Source organism: Lissotriton helveticus, chromosome 9 (genome assembly GCF_964261635.1).
Source record: "Lissotriton helveticus chromosome 9, aLisHel1.1, whole genome shotgun sequence".
NCBI lineage: Eukaryota > Metazoa > Chordata > Amphibia > Caudata > Salamandridae > Lissotriton > Lissotriton helveticus.
In genome coordinates this window covers 7,159,261-7,179,487 of record NC_136070.1, presented here as the reverse complement: position 1 = coordinate 7,179,487, position 20,227 = coordinate 7,159,261, and the positions used below count along the sequence as shown (strand labels likewise).

General features: G+C 49.2%; 1 protein-coding gene across 2 annotated transcripts in view; it reads left to right on the top strand.

Annotated features, from left to right (window-relative positions):
- The window catches only part of LOC144780849 (putative N-acetylated-alpha-linked acidic dipeptidase), a 327,400-nt gene that overhangs the window by 165,033 nt on the left and 142,140 nt on the right, over window positions 1–20,227 (top strand). For both annotated transcript variants that reach the window (XM_078659345.1, XM_078659344.1), the window contains 2 exons: window positions 17,545–17,608; window positions 18,528–18,595. In XM_078659345.1, the coding sequence (XP_078515471.1) occupies window positions 17,545–17,608; window positions 18,528–18,595 (132 nt within the window). The remainder of the gene's footprint in view (window positions 1–17,544; window positions 17,609–18,527; window positions 18,596–20,227) is intronic.

Below are 20,227 nucleotides of genomic sequence, written 5' to 3'. Positions count from 1 at the left end.
CTAATTTCATAAATAAAACAAGATCAAAACGACAAAAATCCAATAAGCAGAACTTGAAATATTGAATTTTAAATTTTATAGTAAAGAATTGCGCCTAGAAGCACAAAGCGCAATTGGGGATATCGGTCACGCTAAACCGGGTCAAAGTCAAACGTTCAGACTGACTGCGATGGAGTGCAGGCCCTCTCCAGGGACTCAGTTAGACCTCCGGTACCAACGTACCTTTATCCTGGTGTGGGGTGATGCGTTGGATCCGAGTCAAAGATGTGTTGCTCAGCAGAGACAATGGTTGGTTACAAGATGCGACGAGACTGCGGTGTGAGATCCTGATGTGACGGGGCTTGCGATGCAAAGGCTGGCATTGAGCATGCTAGATGCATTAGAGAGGAAGCGTCGGTTCCGATGGGCAGTGAAGCTGTGATGCGGAGGTTAGTCGTCTTCATTGTTGAGGCTGCTTTGACGAGGGATGCGAGGCGCTTACGCCAGGATGAGTGTTGTACAGTGGCAGTTCTGAAGACGATGCGTCGGTCCCAAGATGCGGGATGCAGTGGCAATGCGAGTCTATTGCGGCGGGTCCAATCCACGCAACATTGGTGTTGTGTTGGTTCTGCTCAATGATGCGCCACTCAGCGGAGGAGATGCGTTGGTTCTTCTCGGGGATGCGGCGCATAGCAGAGGATGCTTCGGTTCTGCTGGAGAAACACCTTAGGCCCACTTCCATGGACAGCTCCTCTGCTAAGGTGGAGGAGCTTCGCCCCACTGATTCCAGCAGTGGAAAGAACGGAAAAATGAAATGATAATAACGCGTTGTTCTTATCATATTTTTTCCTGCTGGGGCGTCTTTGCGGGGTAGGGTGGGGTCGGGTTCTCTACTGTCGGAGCTGGGGGGAGGAGTGATGGGCACTCTGTAAGTGTGCAGTGACAGTTTGGCCGGCCCTCTCGGACCGGTCAAACAGGCATGCGAGCTTTGCATGTTCTCCACCCAGGCTGCATTACAGCCTGGGTGAATAACATGTATAGGCTCCCATTTCCTGGGTGAGTGCTGAACCACCGCACTCAGACCAATAACAATGCTGCATTGCAGCATTGTGATTGGCTTCGGGAGCCTTAAAGCTTGGTGCTTTCTGTTCCGGAGCAGAGGGACGACCATGAGGGACAACTAGGAGAGACTTGACGCGGAGGTACTTTTTATTTTTTCTCTCCTTCACCCTCTTACCCACCCCCCGGCCTCGAACTGCGCCATCCGCCACTGGGTGGAATCCTTCCTCCGGAGCTGCTGTAGGGCCCTCTCGTCTCTTTCCCCTCAAGCCCTCTCCTCACTATCGTCTGGAGCCTTCTCCTATCATTTCCTTCACTTCCCCCTCCCTCTCTCCACTTCTCCCTGGAGCCAAGAGGCTGCGTGCTATAAAAAGGCCTGCAGTATTTCATTGCACTCTGTCTGCCTTCCATGCACGTTTCTCGAATTTGGCTCTCCCAGTGAGCAGGCAATGCCAGCCCCTTCTCGCACCAGTGTCAGGGTACGGTATTTATTAGACGCTGATTCACGGCACTCAGCTGTTATCTGAAATGTCAGCCGAGGGCCAGAGAATTAGGCCTGGGCGGCAAATTCCGTTCCGTTCGTGGAATTTGCGGAATTTGGGTAATTTGGGTAATTTTGCGTTCCACGGAGAACGCGAAATTGCCCAAAATTCTGCGTTCCGCGACTTTGCAAAAAATGTTCTTGTTTGCGTTCTCAAATGCGTGTTTGCGAGATATTTCCCCTCAAGCTCGCAAACAGCGATTGGGAACAGTAAAAAAACAAAGCGAACAAGCAATTCCGCGTGTTTGCAGAATTTCTGCGTGTTTGTGGAGATTTTTACCGTTTCGCGGAGATTTGCGTAACGTGATTATGCAAATTACGCCCACCCCTACAGAGAATTACAGGCGGGTCAGAGGGACAAGGAGTGAGCAGGAGTTGGTGGCGGATGCAGAGGAATGTCAGGAGGATTCATGATTCGGTAAATGCACATCTGGAAGAGCGATTGAGAGGGCGATTTTTTTGATACATACCATTTGCGATTCTCAAATAGTGATTCTCAAAAAATCGCTATTTGAGAATCGCAAATAGATATCTTGATACATCTGCCCCCAAGACTATTATTAAAACCACTCTTGAGTCAAAGTCAGATTCGAACATGTGGACAGGCATTGAAAGCTTGGTTCAAAGGAGGAGAAGTGGAGAAGTGTGGCTCAATGGTTAGAGCGGCAGACCCTGATGCAGAGGTCTAGCCCGGGACCAGGGTTCAATTCCCCGCCTCGGCGGGTCTTGGGCTCAAAAATTCCTCGGACCTGATAATTCTCGCCTCGGTGCCTAGTCTAATCATGGAGTCCCACGCTGCAACTCTGGGCAATAGCTTGCTTAATCTCCACAACGGCCCCCACAACGCTAAGGATGCCTGGCCTCCACCTTGGGGGTGCCCAAGAGTGGACACCTCACAGGGAAAGCCAGGAAGGGTTCCACAGCGGTATGCGTACAAGCGCCGAGGTACCCTCATGGGTGATTCGTGCGCTATACAAGTACTACTACATTTACATTTACATCCAGTTAGCCTGAAGGCTGTTCCGCTTTCTGAGGATAGCAAGAAGAAAGTTCAATCCAGTAGCCAGCTGACAAACTGGTCATAAATCTGCGAGGATAGCTAAATCTAGACCCAGCTGTATAATCTTTTATTGGCAAAAATTGAACTGGTCTTAAACACTCCTCATCGAAACCCTGAAGATCACACTAGCCTTCTATGTTAGTTCTTTCATGGCTTTTAGGGCCTAGCACCTAGAAATCAGCATCAGTCTAATAACTGTCAACTTGAACTCTTACGTTTTTTCATTGCACTTTAATGCTTGCACGATATGTGAGGTTTTATATGTTATTACCCTATAGGAGCATAAACACATTGCAATTTTTAAATGGATTTTAAATCAACCTCACTGTGATGGAATATCTTGTTTTGTGTGTTTTGCACAGGTGTTCTCTGATGTAGCACATTGCAATGGTTTTTATTAATCACGCAATAAAGATTATTACTTACTATTGTATCAAGTGGGACATCTTTAGATTTGACATTGCTGTGTGGTGGTCCATATATTAGGAGGAAGGAGTAGGTACTCGATGGAGTGGGGGGACATCTCATAGTCAAGGAGTTACAGCCCTCCATGGTGTGATTTTTAATGATTGTTATTTGTAGTGTTGTATTTACAGACGGCAGCTAGGCTTCCTCCAGTTTTGCCAAAACTATTTTGTGATGTTAAAATCAGGAGGAATGGGTTCATGGCATGCGGGGGCAGAATCTTCGCTGGAGTCAAGCAAGCCCCGCTGACGAAGGCTGTAATGCCAGAAACCGGTCCTTGGATGCCTGATTCCGGTCCAGGGAAGACATGGCTTGGCAGTTCGGTCTGGACTGTTCCCATGAGGCACAGGGTCAAGACTGATTTGCATATGGCCATGTCTGAACTGAGGTGGCTTGGTGAGTAAAATAACGATGGATTAAACCCAGATCTGTGACTGGGGGTGAATGTTTTGCCAATGTGCAACATTCCGTCCATCATCTTGTGTGTTTTGCTGTTTGCCCTATGTGGGAAGTGTATGCCCAGATGTGAGTCCCGTGCTCTCCACACCACTGGAGTCAAGCTATCCTGGCTGAAGACGGCTGATAGCCAGAAACAGGTCCTAGGATGCTTGATTCCGGTCCAGGGAAGACATGGCTGGGGGTGAAGACATCACTGGGGGTGAATGTTTTGCCATTGTGCAACATTCCGTCCATCATCTTGCGTGTTTTTGCAAAATCTTCGCTGAGTCATGCTTCTGTAAAGAAGGTGAGGTCCGGTGTTGTTCCTGAGATTAGGTTAAAGATGTTAAAATGAATGATGCTTCCTAATGGATCTTGCGTTGAAGAGTCAGCATTTTAGTTGTTTTCTTTCTTTCTTCTTCATGTCCTGTAGTTAGTGTACAGGTGGAGTGGAGGATAGTTTGATGTTGCTGGTATGGGGTGTATTGTGATTGCGGGTTTTTGTGGAGGTGGAAGGAAAGTTGTCTGGTTAGAGAAATGAAGACTTTGAGACCTGTATGGGTGTGGTCTTTTTGTGGTAGGTCATGGTGTGGTAACTTCTGAGTTGCCTTATGATTTGTGAGGAGTTTGGGGGGTTGTGATGGGAAGGTACGATTATGATAAGATTAGGGAACCTTGTGATCATACGTCTGTCCCTTCCCTTGAATCTTTTGTGTCCTTCTGGCAAGTGACATTGTGTTTGGAGGTTCTTTGGGTTGTGGTTATTGATGTTTTGATTTGTTGTATTGCGTGGTGTTGGTGTTGTGGTTGTTTTTGGTTGGAAAATTTAGATGGTTTCTGGGGAGATTAATGAGAGTTGAAGTTACTCAGGCCTAGATTTAGTAAGCTTGTGTGTTCCCCTTGCGTCGTGCGTGTGACAAAGGTCAACACAAAGGCTTATTTAAAATTTACAAAACCACACAAGGCTGATTTGTGTGGCCTTGTAAAAAAATGTAATGCAACGCAGCCGCTTGCAATGTGTCACGTTTCATTGCATTGGTGGAGCGCTGACTTACTACAAAAGTGTAATTTACTGCAAAAGCACAGTTTGTGAATACCGAAAAGTAGTAAACTTACTCAAAAGCTTAAAATTACTCAAAGGAGTAAGTTACTTTGTGAATCAGGCCCGATATTTCAGTGTTGTTTTGAGCAGCATTCATACATTTATGTTTGGTTGTAGACAGTTCTATTGTAAAGCTCTTAGAAGCTAAACAGTGGTATATGGGGCCTTGTTATGGGTTTGGGGGTACAGGAGCTCCCGCACCGCCAAACCCATTTAGAACTACCCACCAGATCAGGAGTTTTCTCCTGGTTCGGCAGGCGGTTCTTTTTGCATTCCCAGGGTGGTGACTATGAAATAGAAACCACAATGGGGACGCCAAAGGCAGAACCTGCAGAACATGGGCTGCTGCAGGCCATGCCGTGCAGCTACTGGCACAAATCAGAGATCACATTATTCTTCGACTGTGTATTGTGTCTGTTGTGATTTGTTTATTAGTCTCTGCCATTGTTTTTTGATTTCATATATGTTTATTTTTTTTAACGTATTAATCATGAGTGTAATTGTTTGAGCGCCCGTGTGTTTTCATTTCACTTTATTAAATTCATTTGAGTATTTACTTATGTATTGCTTTTTTGTGACATTGTGGCACTTATAGGCTTTTCTCCCTTCACTTTTTTTGGTGGGCTTGTTCCCCTTATTTTAGTTAAGTCTGATAATATAGCTCAAGAACCATTGTTTGGAGTATATTGTTTGTTATCCCTGGTTCTTGTTCTAGGGCCGCCCGTGTGGTTACCTACTGGTGTACATGCACACAGCGGAGCACAGGTTTTGCCTCCCTGGGTGCATCCACATGACGTGAGGCACTAAGGGTCCAATAGGGCCCCCTTTGTTACCTCACTGTCACACTTTTATTGGCGGTCCCACCGCCATGAAAAGTGTAGTGGTGAGAAAACTCTTAATATGCTTGGCGGGACAGCAGAAGTCCTGCCAAGCATATTGTGGCCTCATGACCGCCGCACAACTGCCAGGGAACGGTGGTTCCCTGATGGTTTCAGTGGTCCCAGGGCAGCCGAACTGCCCTTCTCGTAATAGGATGTTTGGGAGACCGCCACCGTGAGTCTGGGGGTCCATAGACCTACAGACTCATAATAATGCCCAAAGGCATTTGGACGATGGGTTCCAGAATGGTATGTATCAGAAGAGGATGTCCGAGGAGTATTTGGGGGGAGGCCGCAGTGTATACTAGTGTCAATCCCTTGGGCCGGGCTCTGTTTTGTTGAAGAGGTGGCCAGCTTCATGGCGATGAGGCTCAGAAGGGGGTCTGTCTAGGCAGATTGTATCAGGTGCTAAAGTGAGGACCTTCTTGAGGGGGCTGTCACCAGTGCACCTTTATACGAGTCCATTCTGTCAACCACCAGTGAACGGATGTGTATTATTTTTTGTACTGGATAGGATATGTGAGTAAATCCTGTGTGCGTTCAATGCTTGGTATAGTGCAGCAGTGGCAGTCTGAGCTACGAGTGATTCCATTACTTCCTCACCTATCTTCCTGATCTTAGTCCGTACTGACACTGATGCCACGCTGAGCTGTTTCCAGTGCAGTGTCCTCATTCACCCTACAGACACCACACTGAGCTGTTTCCAGTGCAATGTCCTCATTCACCCCACAGACACCACACTGAGCTGTTTCTTGTGCAATGTCCTTATTCACCCCACAGACACCACACTGAGCTGTTTCTTGTGCAATGTCCTTATTCACCCCACAGACACCACACTGAGCTGTTTCGTGTGCAATGTCCTCATTCACCCCACAGACACCACACTGAGCTGTTTCTTGTGCAATGTCCTCATTCACCCCACAGACACCACACTGAGCTGTTTTGTGTGCAATGTTCTCATTCACCCCACAGACACCACACTGAGCTGTTTCCAGTGCAATGTTCTCATTCACCCCACAGACACCACACTGAGCTGTTTCTTGTGCAATGTCCTCATTCACCCCACAGACACCACACTGAGCGGTTTCCAGTGCAATGTTCTCATTCACCCCACAGATACCACACTGAGCTGTTTCTTGTGCAATGTCCTCATTCACCCAGCAGACACCACACTGAGCTGGTTCGTGTGCAATGTTCTCATTCACCCCACAGACACCACACTGAGCTGTTTCGTGTGCAATGTTCTCATTCACCAGACAGACACCAAACAGAGCTGTTTCCAGGGCAATGTCCTCATTCACTCCACAGACACCACACTGAGCTGTTTCCAGTGCAGTGTCCTCATTCACCCCACAGACACCACACAGAGCTGTTTCCAGGGCAATGTCCTCATTCACCCCACGGACACCACACTGAACTGTTTCCAGTGCAATGTTCTCATTCACCCCACAGACACCACACTGACCTGTTTCTTGTGCAATGTTCTCATTCACCCCACAGACACCATACAGAGCTGTTTCGTGTGCAGTGTTCTCATTCACCCCACAGACACCACACTGAGCTGTTTCTTGTGCAATGTTCTCATTCACCCCACAGACACCACACTGAGCTGTTTCGTGTGCAATGTCCTCATTCACCCCACAGACACCACACTGAGCTGTTTCGTGTGCAATGTCCTCATTCACCCCACAGACACCACACTGAGCTGTTTCGTGTGCAATGTTCTCATTCACCCCACAGACACCACACTGAGCTGTTTCGTGTGCAATGTCCTCATTCACCCCACAGACACCACACTGAGCTGTTTCGTGTGCAATGTTCTCATTCACCCCACAGACACCACACTGAGCGGTTTCCAGTGCAATGTTCTCATTCACCCCACAGATACCATACAGAGCTGTTTCTTGTGCAATGTTCTCATTCACCCCACAGACACCACACTGAGCTGTTTCCAGTGCAGTGTTCTCATTCACCCCACAGACACCACACTGAGCTGTTTCGTGTGCAATGTTCTCATTCACCCCACAGACACCACACGGAGCTGTTTCCAGTGCAATGTTCTCATTCACCCCACAGACACCACACTGAGCTGTTTCTTGTGCAATGTCCTCATTCACCCCACAGACACCATACAGAGCTGTTTGCAGTGCAATTTCCTCATTCACCCCACAGACACCACACTGAGCTGTTTCCAGTGCAATGTTCTCATTCACCCCACAGACACCACACTGAGCTGTTTCCTGTGCAATGCTCTCATTCACCCCACAGACACCACACTGAGCTGTTTCTTGTGCAATGTCCTCATTCACCCCACAGACACCACACTGAGCGGTTTCCAGTGCAATGTTCTCATTCACCCCACAGATACCACACTGAGCTGTTTCTTGTGCAATGTCCTCATTCACCCAGCAGACACCACACTGAGCTGTTTCGTGTGCAATGTTCTCATTCACCCCACAGACACCACACTGATCTGTTTCCAGTGCAATGTTCTCATGCACCCCACAGACACCACACTGAGCTGTTTCTTGTGCAATGTCCTCATTCACCCCACAGACACCACACTAAGCTGTTTCGTGTGCAGTGTCCTCATTCGCCCCACAGACACCACACTGAGCTGTTTCTTGTGCAATGTTCTCATTCACCCCACAGACACCACACTGAGCTGTTTCGTGTGCAATGTTCTCATTCACCAGACAGACACCAAACAGAGCTTTTTCCAGGGCAATGTCCTCATTCACTCCACAGACACCACACTGAGCTGTTTCCAGTGCAGTGTCCTCATTCACCCCACAGACACCACACAGAGCTGTTTCCAGGGCAATGTCCTCATTCACCCCACAGACACCACACTGAACTGTTTCCAGTGCAATGTTCTCATTCACCCCACAGACACCACACTGAGCTGTTTCTTGTGCAATGTTCTCATTCACCCCACAGACACCATACAGAGCTGTTTCGTGTGCAGTGTTCTCATTCACCCCACAGACACCACACTGAGCTGTTTCGTGTGCAATGTTCTCATTCACCCCACAGACACCACACTGAGCTGTTTCTTGTGCAATGTCCTCATTCACCCCACAGACACCATACAGAGCTGTTTCCAGTGCAATGTTCTCATTCACCCCACAGACACCACACTGAGCTGTTTCGTGTGCAATGTTCTCATTCACCCCACAGACACCACACTGAGCTGTTTCTTGTGCAATGTCCTCATTCACCCCACAGACACCACACTGAGCTGTTTTGTGTGCAATGTTCTCATTCACCCCACAGACACCACACTGAGCTGTTTCCAGTGCAATGTTCTCATTCACCCCACAGACACCACACTGAGCTGTTTCTTGTGCAATGTCCTCATTCACCCCACAGACACCACACTGAGCGGTTTCCAGTGCAATGTTCTCATTCACCCCATAGATACCACACTGAGCTGTTTCTTGTGCAATGTCCTCATTCACCCAGCAGACACCACACTGAGCTGTTTCATGTGCAATGTTCTCATTCACCCCACAGACACCACACTGATCTGTTTCCAGTGCAATGTTCTCATTCACCCCACAGACACCACACTGAGCTGTTCTTGTGCAATGTCCTCATTCACCCCACAGACACCACACTAAGCTGTTTCGTGTGCAGTGTCCTCATTCGCCCCACAGACACCACACTGAGCTGTTTCTTGTGCAATGTTCTCATTCACCCCACAGACACCACACTGAGCTGTTTCGTGTGCAATGTTCTCATTCACCAGACAGACACCAAACAGAGCTGTTTCAAGGGCAATGTCCTCATTCACTCCACAGACACCACACTGAGCTGTTTCCAGTGCAGTGTCCTCATTCACCCCACAGACACCACACAGAGCTGTTTCCAGGGCAATGTCCTCATTCACCCCACAGACACCACACTGAACTGTTTCCAGTGCAATGTTCTCATTCACCCCACAGACACCACACTGAGCTGTTTCTTGTGCAATGTTCTCATTCACCCCACAGACACCATACAGAGCTGTTTCGTGTGCAGTGTTCTCATTCACCCCACAGACACCACACTGAGCTGTTTCGTGTGCAATGTTCTCATTCACGCCACACACACCATACAGAGCTGCTTCCAGGGCAATGTCCTCATTCACCTCACAGACACCACACTGAGCTGTTTTGTTTGCAATGTCCTCATTCACCCCACAGACACCACACTGAGCTGTTTCCAGGGCAATGTCCTCATTCACCCCACAGACACCACACTGAGCTGTTTCCAGGGCAATGTCCTCATTCACCCCACAGACACCACACTGAGCTGTTTCGTGTGCAATGTCCTCATTCACCCCACAGACACCACACTGAGCTGTTTCTTGTGCAATGTCCTCATTCACCCCACAGACACCACACTGAGCTGTTTCCTGTGCAATGTCCTCATTCACCCCACAGACACTACACAGAGCTGTTTCCAGTGCAATGTCCTCATTCACCCCACAGACACCACACTGAGCTGTTTCTTGTGCAATGTCCTCATTCACCCCACAGACACCACACTGAGCTGTTTCTTGTGCAATGTCCTCATTCACCCTACAGACACCATACAGAGCTGTTTCCAGTGCAATGTCCTCATTCACCCCACAGACACCACACTGAGCTGTTTCGTGTGCAATGTTCTCATTCACCCCACAGACACCACACTGAGCTGTTTCGTGTGCAATGTTCTCATTCACCCCACAGACACCACACTGAGCTGTTTCCAGTGCAAGTTCCTAATTCGCCCCACACACACCACACTGAGCTGTTTCCATTGCAATGTCCTCATTCACCCCACAGACACCACATTGAGCTGTTTCTTGTGCAATGTCCTCATTCACCCCACAGACACCTCACTGAGCTGTTTCCAGTGCAGTGTCCTCATTCACCCCACAGACACCTCACTGAGCTGTTTCGTGTGCAATGTTCTCATTCACCCCACAGACACCTTACTGAGCTGTTTCGTGTGCAGTGTCCTCATTCACCCCACAGACACGACACTGTGCTGTTTCTTGTACAGTGTCCTCATTCACCGCACAGACACCACACTGAGCTGTTTCCAGTGCAAGTTCCTAATTCACCCCACAGACACCACACTGAGCTGTTTCCAGTGCAGTGTCCTCATTCGCCCCACAGACACCTCACTGAGCTGTTTCTTGTGCAATGTCCTAATTCACCCCACAGACACCTCACTGAGCTGTTTCCAGTGCAGTGTCCTCATTCAATCCACAGACACCAAACAGAGCTGTTTCCAGTGCAATGTCCTCATTCGCCCCACAGACACCTCACTGAGCTGTTTCCAGTGCAGTGTCCTCATTCACCCCACAGACACCACACTGAGCTGTTTCCAGTGCAATGTCCTCATTCACCCTACAGACACCACACTGAGCTGTTTCCAGTGCAGTGTCTTCATTCACCTCACAGACACCACACTGAGCTGTTTCCAGTGCAATGTCCTCATTCACCCTACAGACACCACACTGAGCTGTTTCCAGTGCAATGTCCTCATTCACCCCACAGACACCACACTGAACTGTTTCTTGTGCAATGTCCTCATTCACCCCACAGCCACCACACTGAGTTGTTTCCAGTGCAATGTCCTCATTCACCCCACAGACACCACACAGAGCTGTTTCCAGTGCAATGTTCTCATTCACCCCACAGACACCACACTGAGCTGTTTCTTGTGCAATGTCCTCATTCACCCCACAGCCACCACACTGAGTTGTTTCCAGTGCAATGTCCTCATTCACCCCACAGACACCACACAGAGCTGTTTCCAGTGCAATGTTCTCATTCACCCCACAGACACCACACTGAGCTGTTTCTTGTGCAATTTCCTCATTCACCCCACAGACACCACACAGAGCTGTTTCCAGTGCAATGTTCTTATTCACCCCACAGACACCACACTGAGCTGTTTCTTGTGCAATGTCCTCATTCACCCCACAGCCACCACACTGAGTTGTTTCCAGTGCAATGTCCTCATTCACCCCACAGACACCACACAGAGCTGTTTCCAGTGCAATGTTCTCATTCACCCCACAGACACCACACTGAGCTGTTTCTTGTGCAATTTCCTCATTCACCCCACAGACACCACACTGAGTTGTTTCCAGTGCAATGTCCTCATTCACCCTACAGACACAACACTGAGTTGTTTACAGTGCAATGTTCTCATTCGCCCCACAGACACCACACTGAGCTGTTTCTTGTGCAATGTCCTCATTCACCTCACAGACACCACACTGAGTTGTTTCCAGTGCAGTGTCCTCATTCACCCCACAGACACCACACTGAGCTGTTTCTTGTGCAATGTTCTCATTCACCCCACAGACACCACACTGAGCTGTTTCGTGTGCAGTGTTCTCATTCACCCCACAGACACCACACTGAGCTGTTTCGTGTGCAGTGTTCTCATTCGCCCCACAGACACCACACTGAGCTGTTTCTTGTGCAATGTCCTCATTCACCCCACAGACACCACACTGAGCTGTTTCGTGTGCAGTGTTCTCATTCGCCCCACAGACACCACACTGAGCTGTTTCTTGTGCAATGTCCTCATTCACCTCACAGACACCTCACTGAGCTGTTTCCAGTGCAGTGTCCTCATTCACCCCACAGACACCACACTGAGCTGTTTCTTGTGCAATGTTCTCCTTCACCCCACAGACACCACACTGAGCTGTTTCGTGTGCAGTGTTCTCATTCACCCCACAGACACCACACTGAGCTGTTTCCAGGGCAATGTCCTCATTCACCCCACAGACACCACACTGAGCTGTTTCTAGTGCAGTGTCCTCATTCACCCCACAGACACCATACAGGGCTGTTTTTTGTGCAATGTCCTCATTCACCCCACAGACACCACACTGAGCTGTTTCTTGTACAATGTCCTCATTCACCCCACAGACACCACACTGAGCTGTTTCGTGTGCAGTGTCCTCATTCACCCCTCAGACACCACACTGAGCTGTTTCGTGTGCAGTGTCCTCATTCACCCCACAGACACCACACTGAGCTGTTTCTTGTGCAATGTCCTCATTCACCCTACAGACACCACACTGAGCTGTTTCCAGTGCAAGTTCCTAATTCGCCCCACAGACACCACACTGAGCTGTTTCCAGTGCAATGTACTCATTCACCCCACAGACACCACACTGAGCTGTTTCCAGTGCAATGTACTCATTCACCCTACAGACACCACACTGAGCTGTTTCTTGTGCAGTGTCCTCATTCACCCCACAGACACCACACTGAGCTGTTTCCAGTGCAAGTTCCTAATTCGCCCCACAGACACCACACTGAGCTGTTTCCAGTGCAATGTACTCATTCACCCCACAGACACCACACTGAGCTGTTTCCAGTGCAATGTACTCATTCACCCTACAGACACCACACTGAGCTGTTTCTTGTGCAGTGTCCTCATTCACCCCACAGACACCACACTGAGCTGTTTCCAGTGCAATGTACTCATTCACCCCACAGACACCACACTGAGCTGTTTCCAGTGCAATGTACTCATTCACCCCACAGACACCACACTGAGCTGTTTCCAGTGCAATGTACTCATTCACCCTACAGACACCACACTGAGCTGTTTCCAGTGCAATGTACTCATTCACCCCACAGACACCACACTGAGCTGTTTCCAGTGCAATGTACTCATTCACCCTACAGACACCACACTGAGCTGTTTCTTGTGCAATGTCCTCATTCACCCCACAGACACCACGCTGAGCTGTTTCCAGTGCAATGTACTCATTCACCCTACAGACACCACACTGAGCTGTTTCTTGTGCAATGTCCTCATTCACCCTACAGACACCACACTGAGCTGTTTCGTGTGCAATGTCCTCATTCACCCCACAGATACCACACTGAGCTGTTTCCAGTGCAATGTACTCATTCACCCTACAGACACCACACTGAGCTGTTTCTTGTGCAATGTCCTCATTCACCCTACAGACACCACACTGAGCTGTTTCCAGTGCAAGTTCCTAATTCGCCCCACAGACACCACACTGAGCTGTTTCCAGTGCAAGTTCCTAATTCGCCCCACAGACACCACACTGAGCTGTTTCCAGTGCAATGTACTCATTCACCCTACAGACACCACAATGAGCTGTTTCTTGTGCAATGTCCTCATTCACCCTACAGACACCACACTGAGCTGTTTCCAGTGCAAGTTCCTAATTCGCCCCACAGACACCACACTGAGCTGTTTCCAGTGCAATGTACTCATTCGCCCCACAGACACCTCACTGAGCTGTTTCTTGTGCAATGTTCTCATTCACCCCACAGACACGACACTGAGCTGTTTCTTGTGCACTGTCCTCATTCACCCCACAGACACCACACAGAGCTGTTTCCAGTGCAATGTTCTCATTCACCCCACAGACACGACACTGAGCTGTTTCTTGTGCACTGTCCTCATTCACCCCACAGACACCACACTGAGCTGTTTCCAGTGCAAGTTCCTAATTCACCCCACAGACACCAGACAGAGCTGTTTCCAGTACTGCAACCTCATCCACTCCACAGATAATGCAGGGAGCTATTTCTAGTGCAGGGTCCTCATTCACCCCACAGACACCACACTGGGCTGTTTGCAGTGCAATGTCCTCATTCACCCCACAGACACCACACTGAGCTGTTTCCAGTTCAAGTACCTAATTCGCCCCACAGACACCTCACTGAGCTGTTTCGTGTGCAATGTCCTCATTCACCCCACAGACACCACACTGAGCTGTTTCGTGTGCAATGTCCTCATTCACCCGACAGACACCACACTGAGCTGTTTCCAGTGCAAGTTCCTAATTCGCCCCACAGACACCACACTGAGCTGTTTCGTGTGCAATGTCCTCATTCGCCCCACAGATACCACACTGAGCTGTTTCGTGTGCAATGTTCTCATTCACCCGACAGACACCACACTGAGCTGTTTCATGTGCAATGTCCTCATTCACCCCACAGACACCACACTGAGCTGTTTCCAGTGCAGTGTCCTCATTCACCCCACAGACACCACACTGAGCTGTTTCTTGTGCAATGTTCTCATTCACCCCACAGACACCACACTGAGCTGTTTCGTGTGCAGTGTTCTCATTCACCCCACAGACACCACACTGAGCTGTTTCGTGTGCAGTGTTCTCATTCGCCCCACAGACACCACACTGAGCTGTTTCTTGTGCAATGTCCTCATTCACCCCACAGACACCACACTGAGCTGTTTCGTGTGCAGTGTTCTCATTCGCCCCACAGACACCACACTGAGCTGTTTCTTGTGCAATGTCCTCATTCACCTCACAGACACCTCACTGAGCTGTTTCCAGTGCAGTGTCCTCATTCACCCCACAGACACCACACTGAGCTGTTTCTTGTGCAATGTTCTCATTCACCCCACAGACACCACACTGAGCTGTTTCGTGTGCAGTGTTCTCATTCACCCCACAGACACCACACTGAGCTGTTTCCAGGGCAATGTCCTCATTCACCCCACAGACACCACACTGAGCTGTTTCTAGTGCAGTGTCCTCATTCACCCCACAGACACCATACAGGGCTGTTTTTTGTGCAATGTCCTCATTCACCCCACAGACACCACACTGAGCTGTTTCTTGTACAATGTCCTCATTCACCCCACAGACACCACACTGAGCTGTTTCGTGTGCAGTGTCCTCATTCACCCCTCAGACACCACACTGAGCTGTTTCGTGTGCAGTGTCCTCATTCACCCCACAGACACCACACTGAGCTGTTTCTTGTGCAATGTCCTCATTCACCCTACAGACACCACACTGAGCTGTTTCCAGTGCAAGTTCCTAATTCGCCCCACAGACACCACACTGAGCTGTTTCCAGTGCAATGTACTCATTCACCCCACAGACACCACACTGAGCTGTTTCCAGTGCAATGTACTCATTCACCCTACAGACACCACACTGAGCTGTTTCTTGTGCAATGTCCTCATTCACCCCACAGACACCACGCTGAGCTGTTTCCAGTGCAATGTACTCATTCACCCTACAGACACCACACTGAGCTGTTTCTTGTGCAGTGTCCTCATTCACCCCACAGACACCACACTGAGCTGTTTCCAGTGCAATGTACTCATTCACCCCACAGACACCACACTGAGCTGTTTCCAGTGCAATGTACTCATTCACCCCACAGACACCACACTGAGCTGTTTCCAGTGCAATGTACTCATTTACCCTACAGACACCACACTGAGCTGTTTCCAGTGCAATGTACTCATTCACCCCACAGACACCACACTGAGCTGTTTCCAGTGCAATGTACTCATTCACCCTACAGACACCACACTGAGCTGTTTCTTGTGCAATGTCCTCATTCACCCCACAGACACCACGCTGAGCTGTTTCCAGTGCAATGTACTCATTCACCCTACAGACACCACACTGAGCTGTTTCTTGTGCAATGTCCTCATTCACCCTACAGACACCACACTGAGCTGTTTCGTGTGCAATGTCCTCATTCACCCCACAGATACCACACTGAGCTGTTTCCAGTGCAATGTACTCATTCACCCTACAGACACCACACTGAGCTGTTTCTTGTGCAATGTCCTCATTCACCCTACAGACACCACACTGAGCTGTTTCCAGTGCAAGTTCCTAATTCGCCCCACAGACACCACACTGAGCTGTTTCCAGTGCAAGTTCCTAATTCGCCCCACAGACACCACACTGAGCTGTTTCCAGTGCAATGTACTCATTCACCCTACAGACACCACAATGAGCTGTTTCTTGTGCAATGTCCTCATTCACCCTACAGACACCACACTGAGCTGTTTCCAGTGCAAGTTCCTAATTCGCCCCACAGACACCACACTGAGCTGTTTCCAGTGCAATGTACTCATTCGCCCCACAGACACCTCACTGAGCTGTTTCTTGTGCAATGTTCTCATTCACCCCACAGACACGACACTGAGCTGTTTCTTGTGCACTGTCCTCATTCACCCCACAGACACCACACAGAGCTGTTTCCAGTGCAATGTTCTCATTCACCCCACAGACACGACACTGAGCTGTTTCTTGTGCACTGTCCTCATTCACCCCACAGACACCACACTGAGCTGTTTCCAGTGCAAGTTCCTAATTCACCCCACAGACACCAGACAGAGCTGTTTCCAGTACTGCAACCTCATCCACTCCACAGATAATGCAGGGAGCTATTTCTAGTGCAGGGTCCTCATTCACCCCACAGACACCACACTGGGCTGTTTGCAGTGCAATGTCCTCATTCACCCCACAGACACCACACTGAGCTGTTTCCAGTTCAAGTACCTAATTCGCCCCACAGACACCTCACTGAGCTGTTTCGTGTGCAATGTCCTCATTCACCCCACAGACACCACACTGAGCTGTTTCGTGTGCAATGTCCTCATTCACCCGACAGACACCACACTGAGCTGTTTCATGTGCAATGTCCTCATTCACCCCACAGACACCACACTGAGCTGTTTCCAGTGCAGTGTCCTCATTCACCCCACAGACACCACACTGAGCTGTTTCCAGTGCAGTGTCCTCATTCACCCCACAGACATCCCACAGAGCTGTTTCTAGTGCAATGTCCTCATTCACCCCACAGACACTGACGCCACTCCGAGCTGTTTCTAGGGCGGTGCTCTCATTCATCCCCCAGACACTGACGCCACTCCGAGCTGTTTCTAGGGCGGTGCTCTCATTCTCCACATGAACACTGACACTTCACTGGGCTCAGTGCCGCATCCTCATTTAACCCGTGATCACTGACCCTTCCTGAGCTGTTGCCATGGTTACGGTGTCACAGCACCCTCACTAGCCTACACTAACCACTGCATCCTCTTTGGCCCGACGCTGACCTCACTCTGACCTATAATCTCGCCCACTGATTCCCACAGTCTGTGCTTTGGCTCTATGAGGGTTGTGCAGGAGGGGATTGGTTTATGATTGTGATGTAGGAATAAGAAGGGAGTAGTGTAAAGATGTGGTCTCTCTTCGCAGGAGCTGTCCAAGGTGCTGGGCTCCAGGGCCATCGCCTACCTTAACGTTGACATGGCTCTAGAAGGTGAGTGCCCCAGGAGTGAGAGGATAGATTTGAAAACATTAGGCATTTTAATTCATTGACTCCAAGACATGATGGTGGCAGCCGCAAGGCATGCTGGGATACCTTGCTTTAGTTGATGGTGTTTCGTATTCTTTACTGTGCCTGGATGTGCGTGGATTGTGGAGTGGTCTTCATGTGACGCCACATGCACGCACAATGAAGGGTCTCCAGCAGGGGGTTCAGCGACAGTCTGTGATGATGTCATCAGCAATGTCGCTGTGCTCTCCTATCCCTGGCAGGACACAACCCACCCATGGCGGTATCTAATTCACTGGAAATAAAACATACCAATGCAGACCTACCATTACATCATTTCTGAAGGTGGACCCCCAAACCACCGGTGTTTCCTGAAACAATACCAGTGGTACCCCAACACATGGGGGTCTTCTTCCTGCACTGTGGGGAGACTTCTAGACTGTTACTATCTGGGACACCCTGGGTGCGATGATGGAGCGTTCCACTTTTAGTGCATGGATGAGGTGAAGGGCGTTCATTTAAATGGAGCTGGTTTGAGGCAATGGAACAGTCCATTTCTATTACAGGGGTGAAATGACAGGACAGTTGACTTATTTGATAGGAGTGAATGATGGAGTGGTTCTTGGGTGAGGTAATGGATCTGGCCATTTATATTATGGGGGTGACATGACAGAACAGTTGATTTCTATGATAGGAGTGTGTGATGGAGTGGTCCTTGGGTGAGATAATGGAACAGTCCATTTATATTATAGGGTGACATGACAGAACAGTTGATTTCTATGATAGGAGTGTGTGATGGAGTGGTCCTTGGGTGCGATAATGGAACAGTCCATTATTTGTGGGCTTAAGGGAGGGAAGGATGCATTTCACTCACTGTCTGACTGTGAATTTGTCTTCTTCTCAGGGAATGCCACCTTCAGGGCGATGGCGACCCCTCTTCTTAACTCTCTTCTCTATGAGACGGCAAAGAAGGTGAGTCTGAGGATTGGGCACTCAAGTTCCCACCTTCACTTTGGAAATATGTTTTTATTTGTGAATTTGTATTCACAACACATGTCCCCTTCAGTGCTAGGAAGTCTGCAAAATGGTTAATAGACCAGAAATCAGCAAGATTTCAGACAAGACTTATCTGAAGAAAGAGCAGGTTTTGGAGGATCGTCTCTTGGTCCAGAGGTGGAAGTCTGCAAAGAGTGAACGTGGGTGGGCTCTTAGTGAGAGGCCGCGAGGGTCCCTAAGAAGAGTCCAAGGCACGTAGGACCTTTTACACGCTGGTTGTGGCCTTTGAGGCATGCGCTTGCAGGAGGGTGTTTGAGGCATGAATGACTGGTGTCTTCATGGAGGGAATGGAAACAACCTTGGCATGGGGGACCTTGATCTTTGTATGAATGGGCACTGCTCCTTGGGTGAAGGGAGGCTGATTTTGGGGTGAACAGGCTCTGGTCTTGGGGTGAAAAGGGCTGTGTGTTAGGAGAGCATGTTTGGGACATGCACTTTCGCTGCTTTTAATGGTTTGATTTGGCAAAGGTTTCGGAGAGAAGTAAGACTGCTGCTGCGATGAAGTGGCATTGACCTTGGGGTTCTGGTATTAAAGGAAACCCCGCCCGGGGTTTGTTTGAGGTGTTGGGGTGGACGCCCCAGCGTATGGAGGCACCGTTCATGATGTTGGTACCTGTGCCGTGGCCTTTGGTGTGGCTCTGGGTTGAAGGGGCATTGATTTTGCAACGTGGTGTTTGGGGGATGTGCTTCCGGTGCAGCAATGGTCTGAATGATTTTCACGCCAGCGGAGGGGCTTTACGACAATTTACTGCCTTTGCATGGGCTTTTGCCCAAGGATGGAGGGCTGAGGTTGTACCTGTTTTTTTTGTTGTTTTTTTTGCAGAGTTTTATAAAGCGCGAACTAGACCCGAACCGAATCAGGTATCAGAGCGCTTTACATAACACCAGTTACGTTACATGAGGACACACTTTCATTTTAGGCACGGGGAGATTAAGTGATTTGCCCAGAATCACAGGAGGTTTTGACGTCATTACCGAGACTCGAACCCAGATCCCCAGGTCCGAGGTCGAGCACCCTAGCCGTTAGGCCAACCCTTCTTCCCATCCCCAGTTTGTTGCCATCACTCTGGTATGGTGGTAGAGATGCCCATTTGGTGTAACCTGAGGGTGAAGCGGCACTGGTGCTGGGGTCGAGTGTTGGGGTCCTTCCATATTTGTTGCCATTGGCGGGTGAACATGAGTATATTCCACAGTATGACCTAGAAGCTCAGACCTGGGGTAATGCTCAGGGTGTGAGCCTGAGGCGAAGGAGCATCGGGCCCTGGGTGGAGCTTTGGCCCCTTTAATGCCTTTGTGCGGAGAAAGGGTTTTGGCCATCGAGTCAAGATAATGGGTTGTGTGATCGTTGTATAAAGGAGAAAACAACAAAGTGAAGAATACTAAAAGGTGATAGATGGAATGCTTGAGTCCACTGTTTCTTGGCCTACCATACCACCTTCATCATTCGAAGAAGGGGCGTCAGTCCTGGAGTAAAGTTTTAGAGTTATGCCCCCATGGTTCCTGCTTGGGTTGAAGTGGTATTGTTGGGTTTGTGCCTACATGGTTCGT